At 36.6% G+C, this 18,129-nt stretch overlaps 1 protein-coding gene across 4 annotated transcripts in view; it reads left to right on the top strand.

Moving 5' to 3' along the window:
• Positions 1-18,129, top strand: part of CEP350 (centrosomal protein 350) — a 167,309-nt gene that overhangs the window by 93,514 nt on the left and 55,666 nt on the right. For all 4 annotated transcript variants that reach the window (XR_006734080.1, XM_045547232.1, XM_045547234.1 and 1 more), the window contains 5 exons: positions 994-1,163; positions 6,356-6,552; positions 7,114-7,298; positions 8,129-8,216; positions 13,829-13,975. Coding sequence is in view for 3 of the 4 variants with exons in the window: in XM_045547232.1 (XP_045403188.1) it covers positions 994-1,163; positions 6,356-6,552; positions 7,114-7,298; positions 8,129-8,216; positions 13,829-13,975 (787 nt within the window). In the remaining variant the exon portion in view is untranslated. The remainder of the gene's footprint in view (positions 1-993; positions 1,164-6,355; positions 6,553-7,113; positions 7,299-8,128; positions 8,217-13,828; positions 13,976-18,129) is intronic.

Here is an 18,129-nt window from a genome sequence, read left to right as displayed (position 1 = left end):
AAAAATTAAAAGCAAGTAAAAGAAACAGGAAAATTTGTTTGAGAGGTGGGAAGAGAAGCAGGTGAGAATAGAATCATGGATTATAAGAAAGGAGAGCTCTTTTATTTAACATTTAATTTTGACATAATTTCAGCCTTACAGAAAAGTTGCAAAAGTAAGAAAAAAAATCTTCAAATATCTTTCATCTGGATTACCGTAATGCTAACATTTTACTACATTTTCTTTAGCAAGTAGACCTTTTTAAAAAGGAGAAAGAGGTTAACACCATCTAATGTTGCAGAGAAATAAATTATCTATTGGATTTGGCAATTAGAAGTTTAGATAGAGTTTGTCAAGAACAGTTTTCTGAGCTGGGCATGGTGGCTCTTGCCTGTAATCCTAGTACTTTGGGAGGCCAAGGCAGGAGGATTGCTTGAGACCAGGAGCTCAAGACCGGTCTGAGCAAGAGTGAGACCCCGTTTCTACAAAAAATAGAAAAATTAGCCTGGTGCCATGGCTCATACCTATGGTTCCAGCTACTCAGGAGGCTGAGGCAAGAGGATTGCTTGAGTCTAGCACTTTGAGGTTGCAGTGAGCTATGATGATGCCACTGCACTCTAGCTTGGGTGACAGAGCAAGGCCCTATCTCAAAAAAAAAAAAAAGAACAGTTCTAGCAAAGCAATTGGGATGGAAGCAGATTGTGATAAATTGTGATGTTAATGAAAAGTCAAAAAGTAGAAACAGTGAGTAGAAGCCCCCTTTCCCAGAAGTTTGATTTTGAAGTGAAAGGAAAAATAGTGGTTGCCTGTTACGATTATTTGAAAGTGAAACCTTCCTTTCCCCTGCTCATCTTTTCCAAGATAGTTTATTCTCAGACTTATATCCACTTTTTATGTTTCGTATTACATCTCTCTTCATTTCATATCTTGATTATAAAGCAGTCCTTTGGCCAAATAAGTTTATTTTGAAGTTATGATTCTTATTTTGCTGATGTTTTGTTTGTTTATAAACAGAAGTAGTAGTGGTAGCAGCCATCAAGAAAGTCCTTCAGTCCCATCTCATAAGGAAAATGAAAAGAAACTTCATGGTGAAATAATGGAGAGTTCCATTGATGAACAGGTTCAGACTGCTGCAGATGATTCTCTACGAAGTGATAGTGTTCCATCCCTTCCTGATGAGAAAGGTAACTTTCCTTGCACATATATTTGTTTGGAAACTGGAGGAAAGGTGATCTTCGTTATAAGGTGGCAAATAACTTGACTGAAACTGTTTTCTAGTGTTTTGTGGAAAGTAGAAGTTAAAAGTGATGGGCATGTATATTTAGCTTGAATACTTTCTAAGCAAAGTATTGAAGGCGTGACCTGGTTTCTCCTTAGTGCTTATATTAATAGTAAATTGAAGGTATTGTTAAATAAAAACGAACCAGAACTCGAAGATTTGGAAAATTCTCAGCCCATCCATATTGTGAAAAATGAGAAAGTGTGTTCTGGAGTGGCTGAACAATTACTTCATAAAGTGATGACCCATGGGTTTGATCAGCAGAAGCCAGTAATAGAGATGGGATTATACCATCAGAGACACAAAAGGAGAACTTTCAGACTTTTGGGATTCTATAGGATGGAACAGTAGAGCTTCTCTGGCTGTGAACATGCCTTATCCTTCAAGAAAAGGAAAGAATAACTCCTAGGACAATTCAGAGACCAGCAGGGCTGCCACTGTTACCAAAGGCCCAGAGCACAGAGGCCTGGGTAGCAAAGCTGTCTCCTTGTTGGTTTCAGAGAGTAGGGTCACCTCCACACTTTTAGGGGCCAGTCTGCCCCTGTCCACATCTTAGGGGCTGAGGGTATAGGGCTGCTGCACCAGTGGGCCTAGAAGGCAGGGCAGCCGCTGTAATGGGCCCAGAAGGTGAGGCTGCCACTGCAGTGGGCCCAGAAGGCAGAGCATCAAGCCAAAGAAGATTATTCTCTAGACTTAAGAGCTAATAGAATTTGCCTTGCTAGATTTTAGACTTGCTTGGAACCTGTCACCTCTTCTTTTCTAATTTCTTTCATTTGGATGGTAATGTCTGTTCTGTGCCTGTTTCACCATTATATTTTGGAAGTACATAACTTGTCTGGTTTTATAAGTTCACAGCTGGACAGGAATTTTGCCTCAGAATAAATCATACCTTGAGTTTCACCCATATCTGATTTAGGTGATGTTTAGATAGACTTTGGACTTGGAGTTGATGGATGCTGAAGTAGGTTAAGACTTCACAGGCTGTTGGGATAAGGTGAATATATTTTGCATTCAGAAAGGATATGAATTTTGCAGGGCTAGAGGGTGGAATGTTACAGACTGAATTGTTTCCTCCTCAAATTCATATGTTGAAGCCCCATGTGACTGTATTTGGAGATAGGGCCTTGAAGGAGGCAGTTAAGATTAAATAAGGTCAACAGGGGGGCTGCCTTAATTTGATAGGACTGGTGTCCTTATAAGAAGAGGCACCAGGAGTACACACATATAGAGAAAAAGGCAAGAAGGTATCTCTCTATAAACCAGGAAGAGAAGCCTCACTAAACCAACCCTGCTGACATCTTGGTCTTGGACTTCTAGCTTCCAAAACTGTGAGAAAATAAATCTGTTGTTTGGCCACAAATTCTGTGGTATTCTGTTATGGCAGTTCAGGAAGGCTAATATAATAGTTTGTAAATATTGGGAGGCATGCTCTGATTTCTTATTGATATGCACAGTCAAAAATGTTTTGTGGACTACTAGGTTAAACACTAATGAAATTCATTTTAGGATTAGGCTTCCTAATGACAACTTCTGTATCATGGGAGAAATTACGCATATAAGAAAATAATAAATTATTTGTTTCTTGTAGAACAGTTTAACTTCTTCTGAATTTTATCTCATTAATAATAGTGTTTGAAGCTGGGCATGTTGGCTCACATCTGTAATCCTAGCACTTTGGGAGGCCAAGGTAGGAGGATCACTTAAGGCCAGGAGTTCAAGACCAACCTGAGCAATATAGTGAGACCCTGGCTCTGCAAAAAATAGAAAAATTAGCTAGGCGTGGTGGTACATGCCTATAGTCCTTGCTTCTCCAGAGGGTCAGACAGGAGGATCACTTGAGCCCAGGAGTTTGAGGTTGCAGTGAACAGTGATGACACCACTGCACTCTAGCCTAGAACAAAGCAAGACCCTGTCTCAAAAAGAGGAGGGTGGGTTGTAATTAAAATACTGATGACAAATTTAATTATTGATAATTTCTGTGAGAATTAGAAGGAAAGATGGTAACCATGTATGGCTTGTTTCATGCCATATCTTGAGTATTTACCATGATGCCTGGCTTCCAATAACAGTGAATAAATAATTGTCAAGTGACTATTTTTGAAATGTCATGAAGGAGTGACGTTTTGATTTATTTAACTTCTTTGAACAATATTAAATTAAATTACTTGGATTGCTACTTCTGGCCATGTTGGAGGAACAGGGATCAGATTTGCCTTCTCTCCTAAAACAGGTAAAATGTCAGGCAAAACATATAAAATAACAATTTTCAAGATATTGGGCATCAGGCAGTGAATGATATTTATGCATGAGAGACTGGAAACAAATGAGATGAGTGCTACGGTTGTACCAGCTTACTGCATAAAGAGTTTCCATATTGCAGAGCATGGAGCCCAGTGGTCTCCTTCAGTTGAAGAAGTGAAGATAGGAGTCCGGAGAGGTCAAGACAGCTAGAGTTCATGGGGCAACCACAATTCAAAGAAATTGAACCATTAGAAAGACTGATATGTAAAAGAAAACATAAGAGAAAATCTAAGTGACCTTTGGTTTGGCAGTGACTTCTTAGATACCTCAAGGTATGATCCATGAAAGAAAAAAATTGATGAGTTGGACTTTATCAAAATTTAAAAGCTTCTGCTCTGTGAAAGACACCGTTAAGAGAATGAAAAGTCAAGCCACAGACTGGGAGAAGATATTTGCAAGTCACATATTTGATGAAGGGCTTATATTCAGAATATATAAGGAACTCTTAAAACTCAACAATCAGAAAATCACCAACCCAATTAAAAAATGTACACAAGATCAGAACAGACACTTCATTGAAGAAAACATGCAGATGGCAAATAGACACAGGAAAAGGTCTTCAATATCATATGTCAATAGAGAAATGAAAAATTAAAATCATAGGATACCACAACACACTAGAATGGCTAAAATCTAAAAAAACAGACAATACAAATCGTTGACAAGGATGCAGAGAAACAGGAACTTGCATTCATTGCTGGTGAGAGTGCAAAATTATATGGCCACTGTGGAAGACAATTTCATAGTATTTTATAAGGTTTGCTGTACAACCTAGCAATCACATCCCTAGGTATTTACCATGTAATTTGAAAACTTATGTCCACATAAAAGTCTATACGTTGATGTTCATAGCAGTATTATTCACAACTGCTAAAAACTGGAAGCAACCAAAATGTTCTTTACTAGGAGAACAGATAGACAAACTGGTACATTCATACAATGAGATACTACTCTGCTATTAAAAGGAATAAGCTTTTGATTTAAGTAACAATTTGGATGATTTTTCAATAAATTTTACTAAGAAGCAAGCGCTTGTGGCTATGTATTCTATGATTCCATTTATATGACATTTGGAAAAAGGCAAAACTATAGAGATGAAAAACGGATGAATGGTTTCCAGGCATTAGGGGAAAGAAGATGTAGTTGACTGCAAAGGGAATGTACCAAGGAAGCTTTAAGGACGAAGGAACTGTTATGTATGGTATTTGTATGTTCTGTGTGATGCTATGCATTTTTCACAACCCAGGAACTGTGTATCACAGAGAGAAGATTTTAACATTTTAATATCAACCCAGATGTTGGGAGATCCCAGGATGTAATGCAGCCTGTGACAAACGAATCTAGCTGTATTACAAATATATGGCAGGTTGAAGGGTATGGGATGGCGGGAAGAACTGACCTAAGTAACTTTGGAAAGTGGTGTTTTGAGTGGAAATTGGAAGACTAATACAATAGTAACAGTACATAAACCTAAACTGCAGTTCATAATTTTATTTTTCACAGGGGTGAAACAGTTCTTTACGTGGGTTGACAGTTCTTTACGTATATATTGGGGTTGAACAAATAAGTAAATGGGTGTTGGATGGTGGGCGCCAGGTTTCTCAGTGTTGGAGAGGGAAGTTACAGATACATAAGAAAGGAAGACCAGATTGAACCCTATGGTACTAGATTAGAGTCAGAGACATCAGTATGAATTATGAATTCATGTTTAGCTGGGTGATTCAAAAGCAGTTGTGAGTGTGTGTGTATGCACATGCATGTATGTGTGGGTTAGTGTACATACCACATATTACCCAGCCATGTCCACTGAGCAAGTACAGAAGTGATATCCCTATAGTAAAAAAGACAACTAGTGCCTAGTTGTGGTTTCTAGACATTGTTCTCGAATAAAAAAAGAAAGCAAAGCTCTTTGGAGAAATGATTGATTCTATGGCTGCAGGGAAGATTCAAGATGAGCCTGATGCATCTTGTAGTACCAGAAAGTGAGGAGGTATTCAGTAAAGAAAAGAATGAGGGGGAATGCCAAAGGCACACAGGAACCAGATTGAAAGAGCTGTCATATTTCTAATTAAGCATGGAATTAGAAAGATACTTTAGGCCGGCTGCAGTGGCTCACTCCTATAATCCTAGCATTCTGGGAAGCTGAGGTGGGAGGATTGCTTGAGCTTGGGAGTTTGCCAGCCTAAGCAAGAGCAAGGCCCCATCTCTATTGAAAATGGAAAAATTAACCAGACATTGTGGCACATGCCTGTAGTCCCAGCTAGCCTCTAGTCCTGGCTATTTGGGAGGCTGAGGCAGGAGGATTGCTTGAACCGTGGAATTTGAGATGGTAGTGAGCTATGATGACGCTATTGCACTCTAGCCCAGGGGACTAAAGCAAGACTCTGTCTCCAAACATAATAATAATAATATTTTAATTTGCATTTCTTTGATTTCTAGTAATGTTAAACTTTTTTTCACTTTGACTGTTTATATTTCCTTTGTTAAACATCTGATCTTGATCTTTTTCTATAGATGTATTTGTGGTTTTTTAATTGATTTGTAAGAGCTCTTTAAATATGTAGTATATTGATATTTTTACCATACTTCTTGTCCTAGTATTTCTAGGTATTTTTAGAGGTTTTTTTCATGTTTGTAAGGTAAATGAATTTTATTATTCCATGTGCATTAATTGTTAGTGATCAGTTATATGAATTTATGTTGGATTGTCCCATAAAGAGGTAAAAAGGGCTGCTAATTGAATAACTACTGAAAACAGTTATAATGATGAAATCTTCTTTCTCTATATTCTTATAGATTCAACTTCTGTTGCAACAGAATATTCCCTGAAATTTGATGAATCCATGACAGAAGACGAAATAGAAGAAAAATCATTTCGATCTTTACTACCTTCTGAGAGTCATCGCAGATTTAACATGGAAAAGAAAAGAGGCCATCATGATGACTCTGATGAAGAAGCTTCCCCAGAAAAGACTACACTGTCTTGTGCCAAGGTAGGGAGGTAAATGGTTGTGGATGTGTTCTCTCAAAGGTATGAGGATAAATTGTATACCTGAACTCAGTTGTCAACTACCAGAATTATTTTCCTAAGATTATCAATTTTATGTTATTTTTTCCTATAAAATCTGGCTTCACTTTCCTTGTAAAGTAGTTTTTGTAATCATATATAGGACTTTGAGGATCTGAGCCAATATTATCGCTGTAGCTTTTTCACTTGCTTCACTCTTCTAACACTTTATTCTATTTAGAAATTTATATTCATTCTTCTTCCAAATTGTAAGCCTTTTAGTTACTGGGAACAAAGTCTTATCCCACATTGTATCCCTAGGACAGTACCTGGCTTGCAGTTGTTTATTAAAGTTTTATTGGCTGAATAAATTAGCAGATGAATGTTAATCCCTCTCGCGTGCCTTTTTATAAAGAATGTTGTCTTACATGGTTGGTGGCCTTATGAAATACATAATTTGTTTTTATGAATGTGTACCTCTTTTAATGAAGTTAAGTTCCAAAAGGTTTAGAATGTGATAAACTTGAAATAAAACTCTCTGCTTTAGGAGCTGAGCATGCCATTCTCAGGAGGACAGGATAGCTTTTCTAAATTTACTATGGAAATGGTTCGACAGTATATGAAAGAAGAGGAAATGAGGGCAGCTCACCAATCTTCACTCTTGCGTCTCCGTGAAAAGGCCTTGAAGGAGAAAACTAAGGCTGAGTTAGCCTGGCTAGAACATCAAAAAAAGTGAGTTCTTTCAGTGAGCATAGTTTTCATTAATTTCTTTCTTTCATAAAAAGGAAATGATTTATGTTTTAAGATGTTTTTGTTCCCTCATTAGTTTGATTTGAGCAACCCAGTTTCTCAAGCTAGAAATGTGGCAGTCATACTTGATTCGTGTTACTTTGAAGACTTTCTTCCTACCGACATAGCATTGTCTTTGCATTTTTCTTTTATCACTTAACTAACTCTTAGGGTATGTTGTCATTTTATACTTCATTTTCCTACAATGTTGTAACTTCCCAAAGTCCTTCTATCTTTAAAGGACGCAATTTAGGGCTTGCGTATATTATATACCCAGTAATATTTTTGTTGGGTTATGAATTGCTGCATGTAGCAACTGTTTTCCACTTTAGAAGATGTTAAATTGGTTTATAGACTTTTAAGTTGTCAAGAATTCTTGGCCGGGCGCAGTAGCTCACTCCTGTAATCCTAGCACTCTAGGAGGCCGAGGCGGGTGGATCGTTTGAGCTCAGGAGTTCAAGACCAGCCTAAGCAAGAGTGAGACCCTGTCTCTACTAAAAAATAGAAAGAAACATTAGCTGGACAACTAAAACATATGAAGAAAAAATTAGCCGGGCATGGTGATGCATGCCTAGAGTCCCAGCTACTCGGGAGGCTGAGGCAGGAGGATTGCTTGAGCCCAGGAGTTTGAAGTTGCTGTGAGCTAAGCTAATGCCATGGCACTCTAGCCCAGGCAACAGAGGGAGACTCTGTCTCCAAAAAAAAAAGAATTCTTGACATAATACAGGTAATAGAAATTTAATCTTTGCCTCAATGAAAAATATTATTTGCAGACATCTGCGAGACAAAGGAGAAGATGATAAAATGCCCCCACTCCGGAAGAAACAGCGTGGTTTGCTCTTAAGGCTGCAGCAAGAAAAGGTATGTTAGGAAAAACACTCCTTTAAAACAACTTATCATAAGGCAAGTTAGTTTGTGGAATCTGTTATTTTGCCTAATCTCTTTTTCTTATTTCCTTAAATGAGATTTAGTTAATACTACTTTTTATGCCCATACTACTATAATTATAGGAGTTGCTGGGTAGTTTAGTGCATTTTTCCTAAAGGATGGTGTGCCTCTGCTAACCTAATACAATATACAGTCAAACCTTCTGCTTTTATGCTAAGTAGCATAAAATATTCTTTTGAGATACATACTTTAAAAATTAATATGTTTTATTAATTTGAATTAATTTTTTGTCATTGTTTCCCTAAATAGATTTTCATGACATGTTAATTACATATTGACAAATATTTGGGGTTAGTGGACTTAGACCTCGGTTTTGAATTCTGGTGAGGCAGTATGGTGGTGTAGTGGTAAAGAATTCAGGCTCTAGAGTCAGATTGTCTAGGCTAAAATCCCAGCTCTACCAATTATTAGTTTCTTAACCATGATGAGTTAATTAATTTCTCTCTGCCTCGGTTTCCTCATTTGTAAACTGAGGATGATAATAGTAACATACTTTATAGGTTTGTTGGGAGAAATAAGTGAATTAATACATAAAATAAACTTAGAGTAGACTTTGGCACAATGGTAAGTGCCCAATAAATGTTAGTTGCTATTACTTGAATTCCAGCTTTGTCACTTGCAACTATGTAATCATGGTCAAGTTTAAATAACTCTCTGAGACTTAATTTCCTCATCTGTAGGAGTGGGATTATACTTCATATGGTGGTTGTGAGGATAAAATGAGGTAACATATGTAAAGTGTATTTCACAGTGCCTGGTAAGTATTCAATAGATTCTAGTTTTTTTTCCCCTTATTGACCTGTTGTCAGGTACTAGCTACTGTTTAGATAATTTACCAACCTAATTATTTGAGTTATATATAGGACTATTACTTAGCTTTTTTATAAATTTGCCCCAGGAAACATTACTGATGATAATGAATTTGAAAAAATTCTCAACTTTATTTTTGATAAAATTCTGTCTTTTTAATCCAGAAAAAGTGGTTTTAAAATAAATTAAAACATTTTTTAGTTAAAATAAGTAAACAACTTTCTTGAGTGTTACAATAGCTTTCTGTTTGTAAAGTAGAATAAAAGCAAGATTTATAAATATTTTCTCCCTTTGTGTGGGGTTTCTTTTGACTTTGACAGTATCCTTTGAAGCATAAAATGTTTAATTTTGATATACCTAGTATCTCATGCCTGCTGATAACAGTTTTTTTGGTTTTGTTAGTTTGAAAATGTATTTGTTTCGCCTTCATTCTTGAAGGATATTTTTAAGAGGCCTAGAATTATTTTCTTTCAGCACTTTTAAAGTTTTTCCATTGTATACTGCTTTCTATTATTTTGGTGGAGAGATCACTTGTTTTAATGTTTTTTTGAAGGCTCTTTTTATGATTTTTTAAAAATTGTCTTTGAGTTTTCAGTAGTTTTATTAGGTAATTAAGTATGAAATGTTTGATTTCATTAAGTACTGAGTGGACAGTTGATATCTCTGACATTTCATTTTGACACTTCTTGTTTTTTTTTTTCCGTATTGTGAAGGTGCATCCTCAGTCTTTCAAACGCACATTTTGGCTTGTGATTATCTTTCAGATTTTTTTTTAGAGCAATTTTTGTGAAACCATGGATAGGTCAAAAATTCGTGTTGTTTTTGAGTATGAGTTCCATCATGGAACCAATGCGGTGCAGACAGCTCAAAATATTATCAGAGCATTTGGGAAGGTTGTGGCTAATGAACGCACAGTAGTACATCAACAGTTTGAGAAGTTCCATTGTGATGATTGATTTTTTTTCTTTTTCCTTTTTTTTAATTATTATTTCAGCATATTGTGGGGGTACGAAAGTTTAGGTTATGTATACTACCCTCCCCCTCCCCTCCCGCCCGTCAGAGCTTTAAACATGTCCATCCCCTAGACAGTGCACATCACATTCATTATGTATGTATATACCCATCCCCTCCCCCACCCACATCTGCCCGACACCCAATCAATATTATTCCTGAATGTGCTCTTAGGTGATGATCAGTGAAACCAATTTGATGGTGAGTACATGTGGTGCTTATTTTTCCATTCTTAAAAATGAGCCATGTGGGTGACCTGAAACCAAGATGGGTAATGATGAGCTGAAAGTCATAGTGGAAGCAAATTCATCTCAACCTATGTGTGAATTAGCAGCAAGGCTTGACATTACTATTGCAACAATATTGGACCATTGGAAACAAATGACATGGTAAAGAAGCTGGGGACAGATGGGTACCGTGTGAATTAAACAAGCATCAGAACAGAAATTGTCTTGAAGCTTGCCTTTCTTTGCTGTCATGACATAAAGGCGAACCATTTCTACACCATATTATTACGTGTGATGAAAAATGGATTCTATTTGATGATTGCAAGCATTCAGTACGATGGTTGGATAAAGATGAAGTGCCAAAACATAGTCCAAAACTAAATATTCATCAGAAAAAGCTGATGGTGTCTGTTTGGTGGTCCAGTGCTGGTAGTATCCACTATAGCTTCATGAAACCTGGTCAATCGATTACAGTGGATGTCTACTGCAACCAATTGGACAAAATTATGAGGATGTTTGAGATTAAGCAGCTGAGGTTTTTAGTGCAGACAGACCAGTCCTCTTGTAAGACCACATGTTGCAAAAAACAGTGCTGCTCAAACTACAGAGACTAGACTTGGAAACTCTCTGTCATCCACCTTATTCACCAGACCTTGCACCAACTGACTACCACTTCTTCCAGGCTTTGGAACACTTCTTGCAAGGAAAAATATTCAATTCTCAATAAGCTGTGGAAAATGCCTTTTGCGATTTCATTGCCACTTGCTCTCCAGGCTTCTTCACTGCTGGCATAAACAAGCTACTGTTAAGATGGCAAAACTGTGTCAACAATTTAGGCGCATACTTTGATTAACTGGACTGCTACTTGTTTGATTTGAAATTGGGCATTTCATATTTAATGATGTAATACCATGATGTGCTTAGGTGTGGTTTCCTTGGTGTTCATTCTGTCTAGGGTTTGCTGAGCTTGAATCTATTGGTTGTATTTCATCAGTTTTTCAAAAATTCCTTCTTGTATTGCTTCTGCCCCATTCTTTCTCTGCTTTCCTTCAGGGACTTCAGTTAGACATGTTAGATCTTTTGACCATTTGCCACATCTCTCTCCTGCTCTGTTTTGTTTTTATTTCATTCTTAAAGAAAAAAAAAAGCATTTTAAACTAAACTAAAAACACTGTCCTTCCATTGGGAAAGTTTTTATTGTCCCATTTTTTAATTCATTAGTAGTGCTTCTGCTTTGTCCAATATAATGTTAAATCCATCCAATGAGTTCTTAATTTTGTTTTTTTAATAGATTTTCATTCTTTGTTGAAATTATCTGCTTTTCAGTCTATTTTTCTGCCCTTTTCTATACTTTTTGTATACATTATTCATACGATTTTAACTTTCTTATCTGCTGTTCTTTTTTTTTTTTTTTTTTTTTGAGACTCTGTCTCACTCTGTTGCCCAGGCTAGAGTGCCATGGCATCAGCCTAGCTCACAGCAACCTCAAGCAATCCTCCTGCCTCAGCCTCCTGAGTAGCTGGGACTACAGGCATGTGCCACCATGCCCAGCTAATTTTTTCTATATATTTTTAGTTGTCCATATAATTTCTTTCTATTTTTAGTAGAGACAGGGTCTCACTCTTGCTCAGGCTGGTCTCGAACTCCTGAGCTCAAACGATCCACCTGCCTCAGCCTCCCAGAGTGCTAGGATTCTTGTCTGCTATTCTTTCCTTGTTTTTCTTCTTGTCTGCCAATGTGCAGCCATCTGTAGGTCTACTACTGTTGTCTGTTTTTATTTTTAATTATCATATGATCTTTTTTCTTTGCATGCCTAGTAATTTCTTTATTGAATGCTGGGCACTGTGTATAAATAACTGCAGAGGCTCCAGCTGATGTCTTCTTCCCCTGGTGAGGATTTTCATTTCTTCTATGCGGTTAGAATCATCAGTGGTTCACCTTAATCCATTCAAGGACTGAGCTGGGTTAGGGTTGGGTTGCAGAGTTGGTAAGCTTTGGTCTACGTCTGGTTTGCATTGTCCTTAGGTTGTGGCCCTTCAGGGATTTCACTTGAAACTCGGGTAAACCTTTTTTTCTCAGCACAAGAAACTGTAGTGATTTCTGCTTTGTTTTTGAGATGTTTCTGGCTTAGCTCCTTAGCCTTCTGTCTACTGCTTCAGAATTTGGCAAATACTTTCAGGAGGAAGAATGTGAGTTTGAGGCCTCTTAAGTCTCCGGTTTTATCATTTCAGCTTTGCATAGCTAGTTGAAGTGTTAATTGGTATACCCATTTTGGGAGCAGTTGACTGTACCTAGTTAAGTTGAGGACATATGTAAAATATGACTCAGCAGTTCTTTCTTGTTATGTAGCCTAGAGAAGCTTTCACGTTTGTGCAGGGGAAAATGGAAACAACTTAATTTCTTTAGTAAGACAATAGAGGAAACTAATTGTGTTCTTGCAAGAAAGTATAATACTGTAGGAAAATGAATGCGTTAGATATCAGCACTATCTAGATTTCTATCAAGATTTCTGAAATTATGGTAATATTCTATATCTGTGCTATCCAGTACAGTAGCTCCTAGCCACATGTAGCTAGTGGCTGTCATATTGTACGGTTTATCATTAGATCTTTATTTATTAAAAACCATAATGTTGGCTTTTATAGAAAAGCAAGATGCAAAGAATATGTACAATATTATACCGCTCATAATTTTTTTTAAAATAACCACTTAGTAGTATATGTTCTGTGGAAATAGTTCATGCATCAAAAGTACATGAAGGAATGATATGCTTCTGAGGAAGAAACAAAGGAAAAACAGATTGGAGTGGAGTTTGGTTTCACCTGTAATGATTTATTTTTGAAACAGATTTGAAACAAATATGCAAACTGTTAAATATGTTTAACACCAGTGTTGAGTGACTATTTTTTCTATTTGTAGTACTTCAGGATTTTTTTAAGTAAATGTGCAAAAAATACTCTTTGGTCTAATTGGCTACCTGTGGAAAGTTGCCATTTAGAAATAAAAGAATCAGAGCATAAGAATATTTGTGCTAAGGTATTTATTACAGTTGTAATTACGTATTATAACTATGTGGCAGAAATGGGGAGTTCAGAATTAGGCTCTTTTGCTGGATACCAGAGTACACTGATTGTTGTTAGTTCAAGAAAAAGTATTTGTGCAATTGTTTGAACTGTAGGCTGAACTAGCCACTTTTTTCATGGAATACCATTTTCACTTGAAAGAATGATATGAAATTATCAGTCTGTTGTAATTATGATTATTTAAATTAAGGAATCATGTTAAATTATTTTACAATGATGGAGTTGCGTGTGACTTTTTTCTTTGTCATTACTTAAAAAACTTTTCAGTATTACTACTTTTATCTTAAAATACTATACATATTTATTTTTAATGTATATGATGGCTTTTAAAAAATGTTACTTTAGACTTTTCCCCTACAAAGCTCAATCCCTCTCCTAATTCTTTAAACCCTAGGCAGAAATAAAACGTCTTCAAGAAGCCAACAAGGCAGCTCGGAAGGAAAGACAACTGATTCTTAAACAGCAAGAGGAGATAGAAAGGATCCGACAGACCACCATAAAACTACAGGAGAAGTTGAAGTCTGCAGGGGAGAATAAACTGGTAAATTACACGAAATAATTATTTGTTTTCTGCCTCGTGTTGCTTACTAATACCCAACCCTGTCTCGTGTTCTAATTTGGTGTTCATTCAAGCAGTACAATACAAAAATGAAGTAGTATAAAGTTCTATGTATGTGCCAGTCTTAGTCCATTTTCTGTTGCTATCACTGACCACCTAAGACTGGGTAATTTACAAAGGAAGAAAATTTATTTCTTACAGTTCTGGAGGCTAGGAAGTCCAAGGCCAAGACACTGCAACTGGTGAGGGCGTTGTTGCTGGCAGGGACTCTGTGGAGTCCTGATGTGGTGCAGGGCATCACAGGGGGAGGGGCAGAGCATGCTAGCTCAGTGCTTTCTTTCTCCTCTTACACAACCACTAATGACCCACTCTCATGACCTCATTTAATCCTCATTACTTCCCAGACGTCCCACATTTCAAATACCATGGTCTGATTTCTCACCCTCTTAATATTGTCACAGTGAGGATTAAGATTCCATGTGAGTTTCCGAGGGGACATTCAGACCATAGCAGTGCCTTAACGTATAGTGGGAGTTTTAATTTTTCCTATGAAGTATTCAAGTTTTGAAAAGGGGCACGTAATTCTTATACAATATTAGTTTAGTTTAAAATGTTTTTCAGTTATAAACCAAATTGAGACAGAGAGCTTTGCTCTTGCTTATTAATCCAAATATATTCCTCTGAGTTAATGGGAAAGATTATTTTGCTCTTTATAGGATACTTACTTCAGCCATCCAATTTTAATATAAAGATACAAGATTCAAAGGAGGTATTCAGACAAAAAATTTGGACCTATTCTTTTTTTTTCCTTTCACTTTATCCCCATTTCTCTGTAACCTTTCCTAGCCTCTGGTAACCATCATTCTACTCTCTGTCTTCATGAGATCAATTGTTTTAAATATTTAGCTCTCATGTATAAGTGAGAACATGTTAAGATTTGCCTTTCTGTGCTCAATTTATTTCAGCTAACATAATGCTCTTCAGTTCCATCCGTGTTGTTGCAAATGGCAGGATTTCATTCTTTCTTTGGCTATATAATATTCCATTGTGTATGTGTAACACAGTTTCTTTATCCATTCATCTGTTGATGGACACTTAGGTTGATTCCAAATATTGGCTATTGTGAATAGTGCTGTAATAAATGTGGGAGTGCAGATATTGTTTTGATATATTGAATACCCCTCATTTGGATATAGACCCAGCAATATGGTAGTTCTATTTTCAGTTTTTTGAGGAGCCTCCATACTGTTCTACATAGTGGTTACACTAATTTACAGTCCCACCAACAGTGTATGAGGGTTCCCCTTTCTCCACATCCTTGCCAGCATTCATTATTGGCTGTCTTTTTGATAAAAGCCGTTTTAACTGGGGTCAGATGATACTCATTGTGGTTTTGATTTACATCTGATGACTAATGATATTTAGCATTTTTTCATATACCTGTTGGCCATTTGTGTGTCTTCTTTTGAGAAATACCTGTTCAGATCTTTTGCCCATTTTTTAATCGAATTATTTGATTTTTTTTCCAATTGAGTAGTTGGAGCTCCTTATATATTTTAGTTATTAATCCCTTGTTGAATGAGTAGTTTGCAAATATTTTTTCCCATTCTGTGGCTTTTCTCTTCTCTTTGTTAATTGTTTCCTTTGCTGTGCAGAAGATTTGCAGCTTGATGTGATTTCATTTGTCCAATTTTGCTTTGGGTGCCTTTGTTTTGGGGGTATTACTCAAGAAGTATGAAAAAATTTGGCCCTGTTCTAAGGTACTGTAAAATGTCAAACTTAGACTATGTAGCAGTATAATTTTTAAGATCCCTAATATTCTGTGCTTTGATTTTTAAGATACCCTTTAAATTTTGAAACAATCTCAAACTTAGAGGTTAACATTGATACTTTACTACCATTTAATCTACAGACCCTTTAAATTTCTTTAGTTTACACAATGATTTTTTTTTATAGCAAAAGTAAGTTCAGAGTCACATACTGCATTTAATTTTCATGTTTCTTTAGTCTCCTTCAGTCTGGAAAAGTTCCTTGACTCTCATTAACTTGACAAAGATCATGAAAGTTATTTTGTAGAACGTTCTTTAACTTGGGCATGCCATGTTTCCTCATGATTAGATTAAGGCTGTACATCTTTGGCATAAATATCACAGAAGTAATGCTGTGTTCTTCTTTTGCATTTGATCAGGTGGCATATGATTTTGATTAGTCCATTACTGATAATGTTGACTCGATCACTTGATTTAGGTGATGTCTACCAGACTCCACTCTAAAGTTACTGCCATTCCCTTTGTCATTAATAAGTACTTTGCATGAAGGTGTTTTGAGATTATTCCACATAAATATCCTTTCTTCATCAAATTTACGTTTATGCTCTTATCTATATCAGTATTAACTCTTGGATTCCTATTTTACCCAGCCTTACAATCTGTTACTATCACTACTTATTTGATGCTCACTTTGTCCCAAATTAGGCCAATAAGAGCCCTTTCATGCAAGTTTCTATGTCCTTTTGGTATATCCTATCAGTCTTGAGTCCTTCCATGCTTTCTGGAGCAACAAGATGTTTTAGGGTCATTTTGTACTTTCCCTGCCCTAGCCTTAGAATCAGCCATTTCCTAAGGAGGAAAGTTATTTAGAAACCAAACACTGGTGCTAGGCATGCTCATTGCTATTCAGGCCTTGCTTATCCTAAGTAACAAATCTAGGGAATATGTAAATGTATGTAGATGTAGTAAACACATTTTTTTGTGTGTGTGTGTATGTATATATAAAAAAATCATGAGTTCATACTGATTCCTCTAAAACCAATCCAGCACCACAAGGTTCATTCTTGCCTTCTCTGTTTTGAAATTCCCTTCTCTGACAGATAAATGGTTAACATTTTCTTTAATATAGTTAATGATTTGATCATTTATCCCATGAACCCGTCTTCCATAACCACTACCACCCCCTTCTCCATGTGGATGCCCTTTTCATCCCACTTGGGCTCTAACTCTCCAAACTGGGCTATTCCTCATCCCCTAAACCCTTCTCTATACCTTTCTTACCCTCTTTGGACACGGACACCTGTGCCAGAAAGATCTCTGTGGGAATGTCATCCTCACCGTGTTTGTGTTTCTGACTTCATATGCTGAACCACTAAGATGAAGACATTCTCATTGTCCCACATGGCCTCTGATTCACTGTAGAATGGTGCCCTCTTCATCCCACTCAGGTTCTAAGACCTCACTCAGCCTCCTGTCTCCCTCCACCCCTTCATGGACACCTGCCTTGTTCTCTGCCCCATCTAATGAATTTAAGACTGAACTGTTCAGGAAGAAGAAAGGGAAGAAGAAGAGCTGTACTTTGTATTTTTCACAAAATACAAACAGTCATGACTATCCCTACCCATGTTCCTGAAAAATTAGAATAAATGACTATTTGTGGGTGACATACTAAGTAATTAAAGTTTTACTTTTTGCTCATCAGAAATAATGTATTGATTAAACTAATAGTTCCTATGTGTTTTCATTATAAACTTTTTTCAATTTTTGAAAATAATATTTTTCCATAAGGAATATTTTAAAGGAACTAATCTATCCCCCAGTATGATTAAAATAAGTTATGTCTTCTGTGTATTCTTCTTGTCTGTACATATATGTTTTATATAGTTACAGTGTCTAATTTTGTATTCCTTTTGAGTGGTTCAACTTTAAAAAATCAGAAAAGACATTTATGTAGTGTTCATAAAATTACAAGTGCAATTTTGCACATTGATATATTGCATTGTGCTGAAGTCAGGGCCTTCAGGGCATACATCACTGAAGCAACACACATTATACCCACCAGCCAACCTCCCATCACCCATTCCCCTCCCCCTAACCCAGCCTTTCAAGTCTCCATTTTCCATCATTCCACATTCTGCTTCCATGTGTACACATTATTTAGCTCCCGCTTATAAATGAGATCATGTGGTTTTTGTCTTTCTGTGTCTGAGTTGTCTCACTTAAGATAATGGCCAGAGAACATTTAGATACTAGATTACTAGTGGCACAAGTTTTTTGGATTTCTTACATCTGTTCTTTTTTTTAAATTATTACATATTGTGATTTTCTCATTTTCTCTCTCTCTCTACATATATATATGTGTGTGTA

Source organism: Lemur catta, chromosome 3, assembly GCF_020740605.2.
Source record: "Lemur catta isolate mLemCat1 chromosome 3, mLemCat1.pri, whole genome shotgun sequence".
NCBI classification, from domain to species: Eukaryota; Metazoa; Chordata; class Mammalia; order Primates; family Lemuridae; genus Lemur; species Lemur catta.
This window is presented reverse-complemented; position numbering and strand designations above follow the sequence as displayed.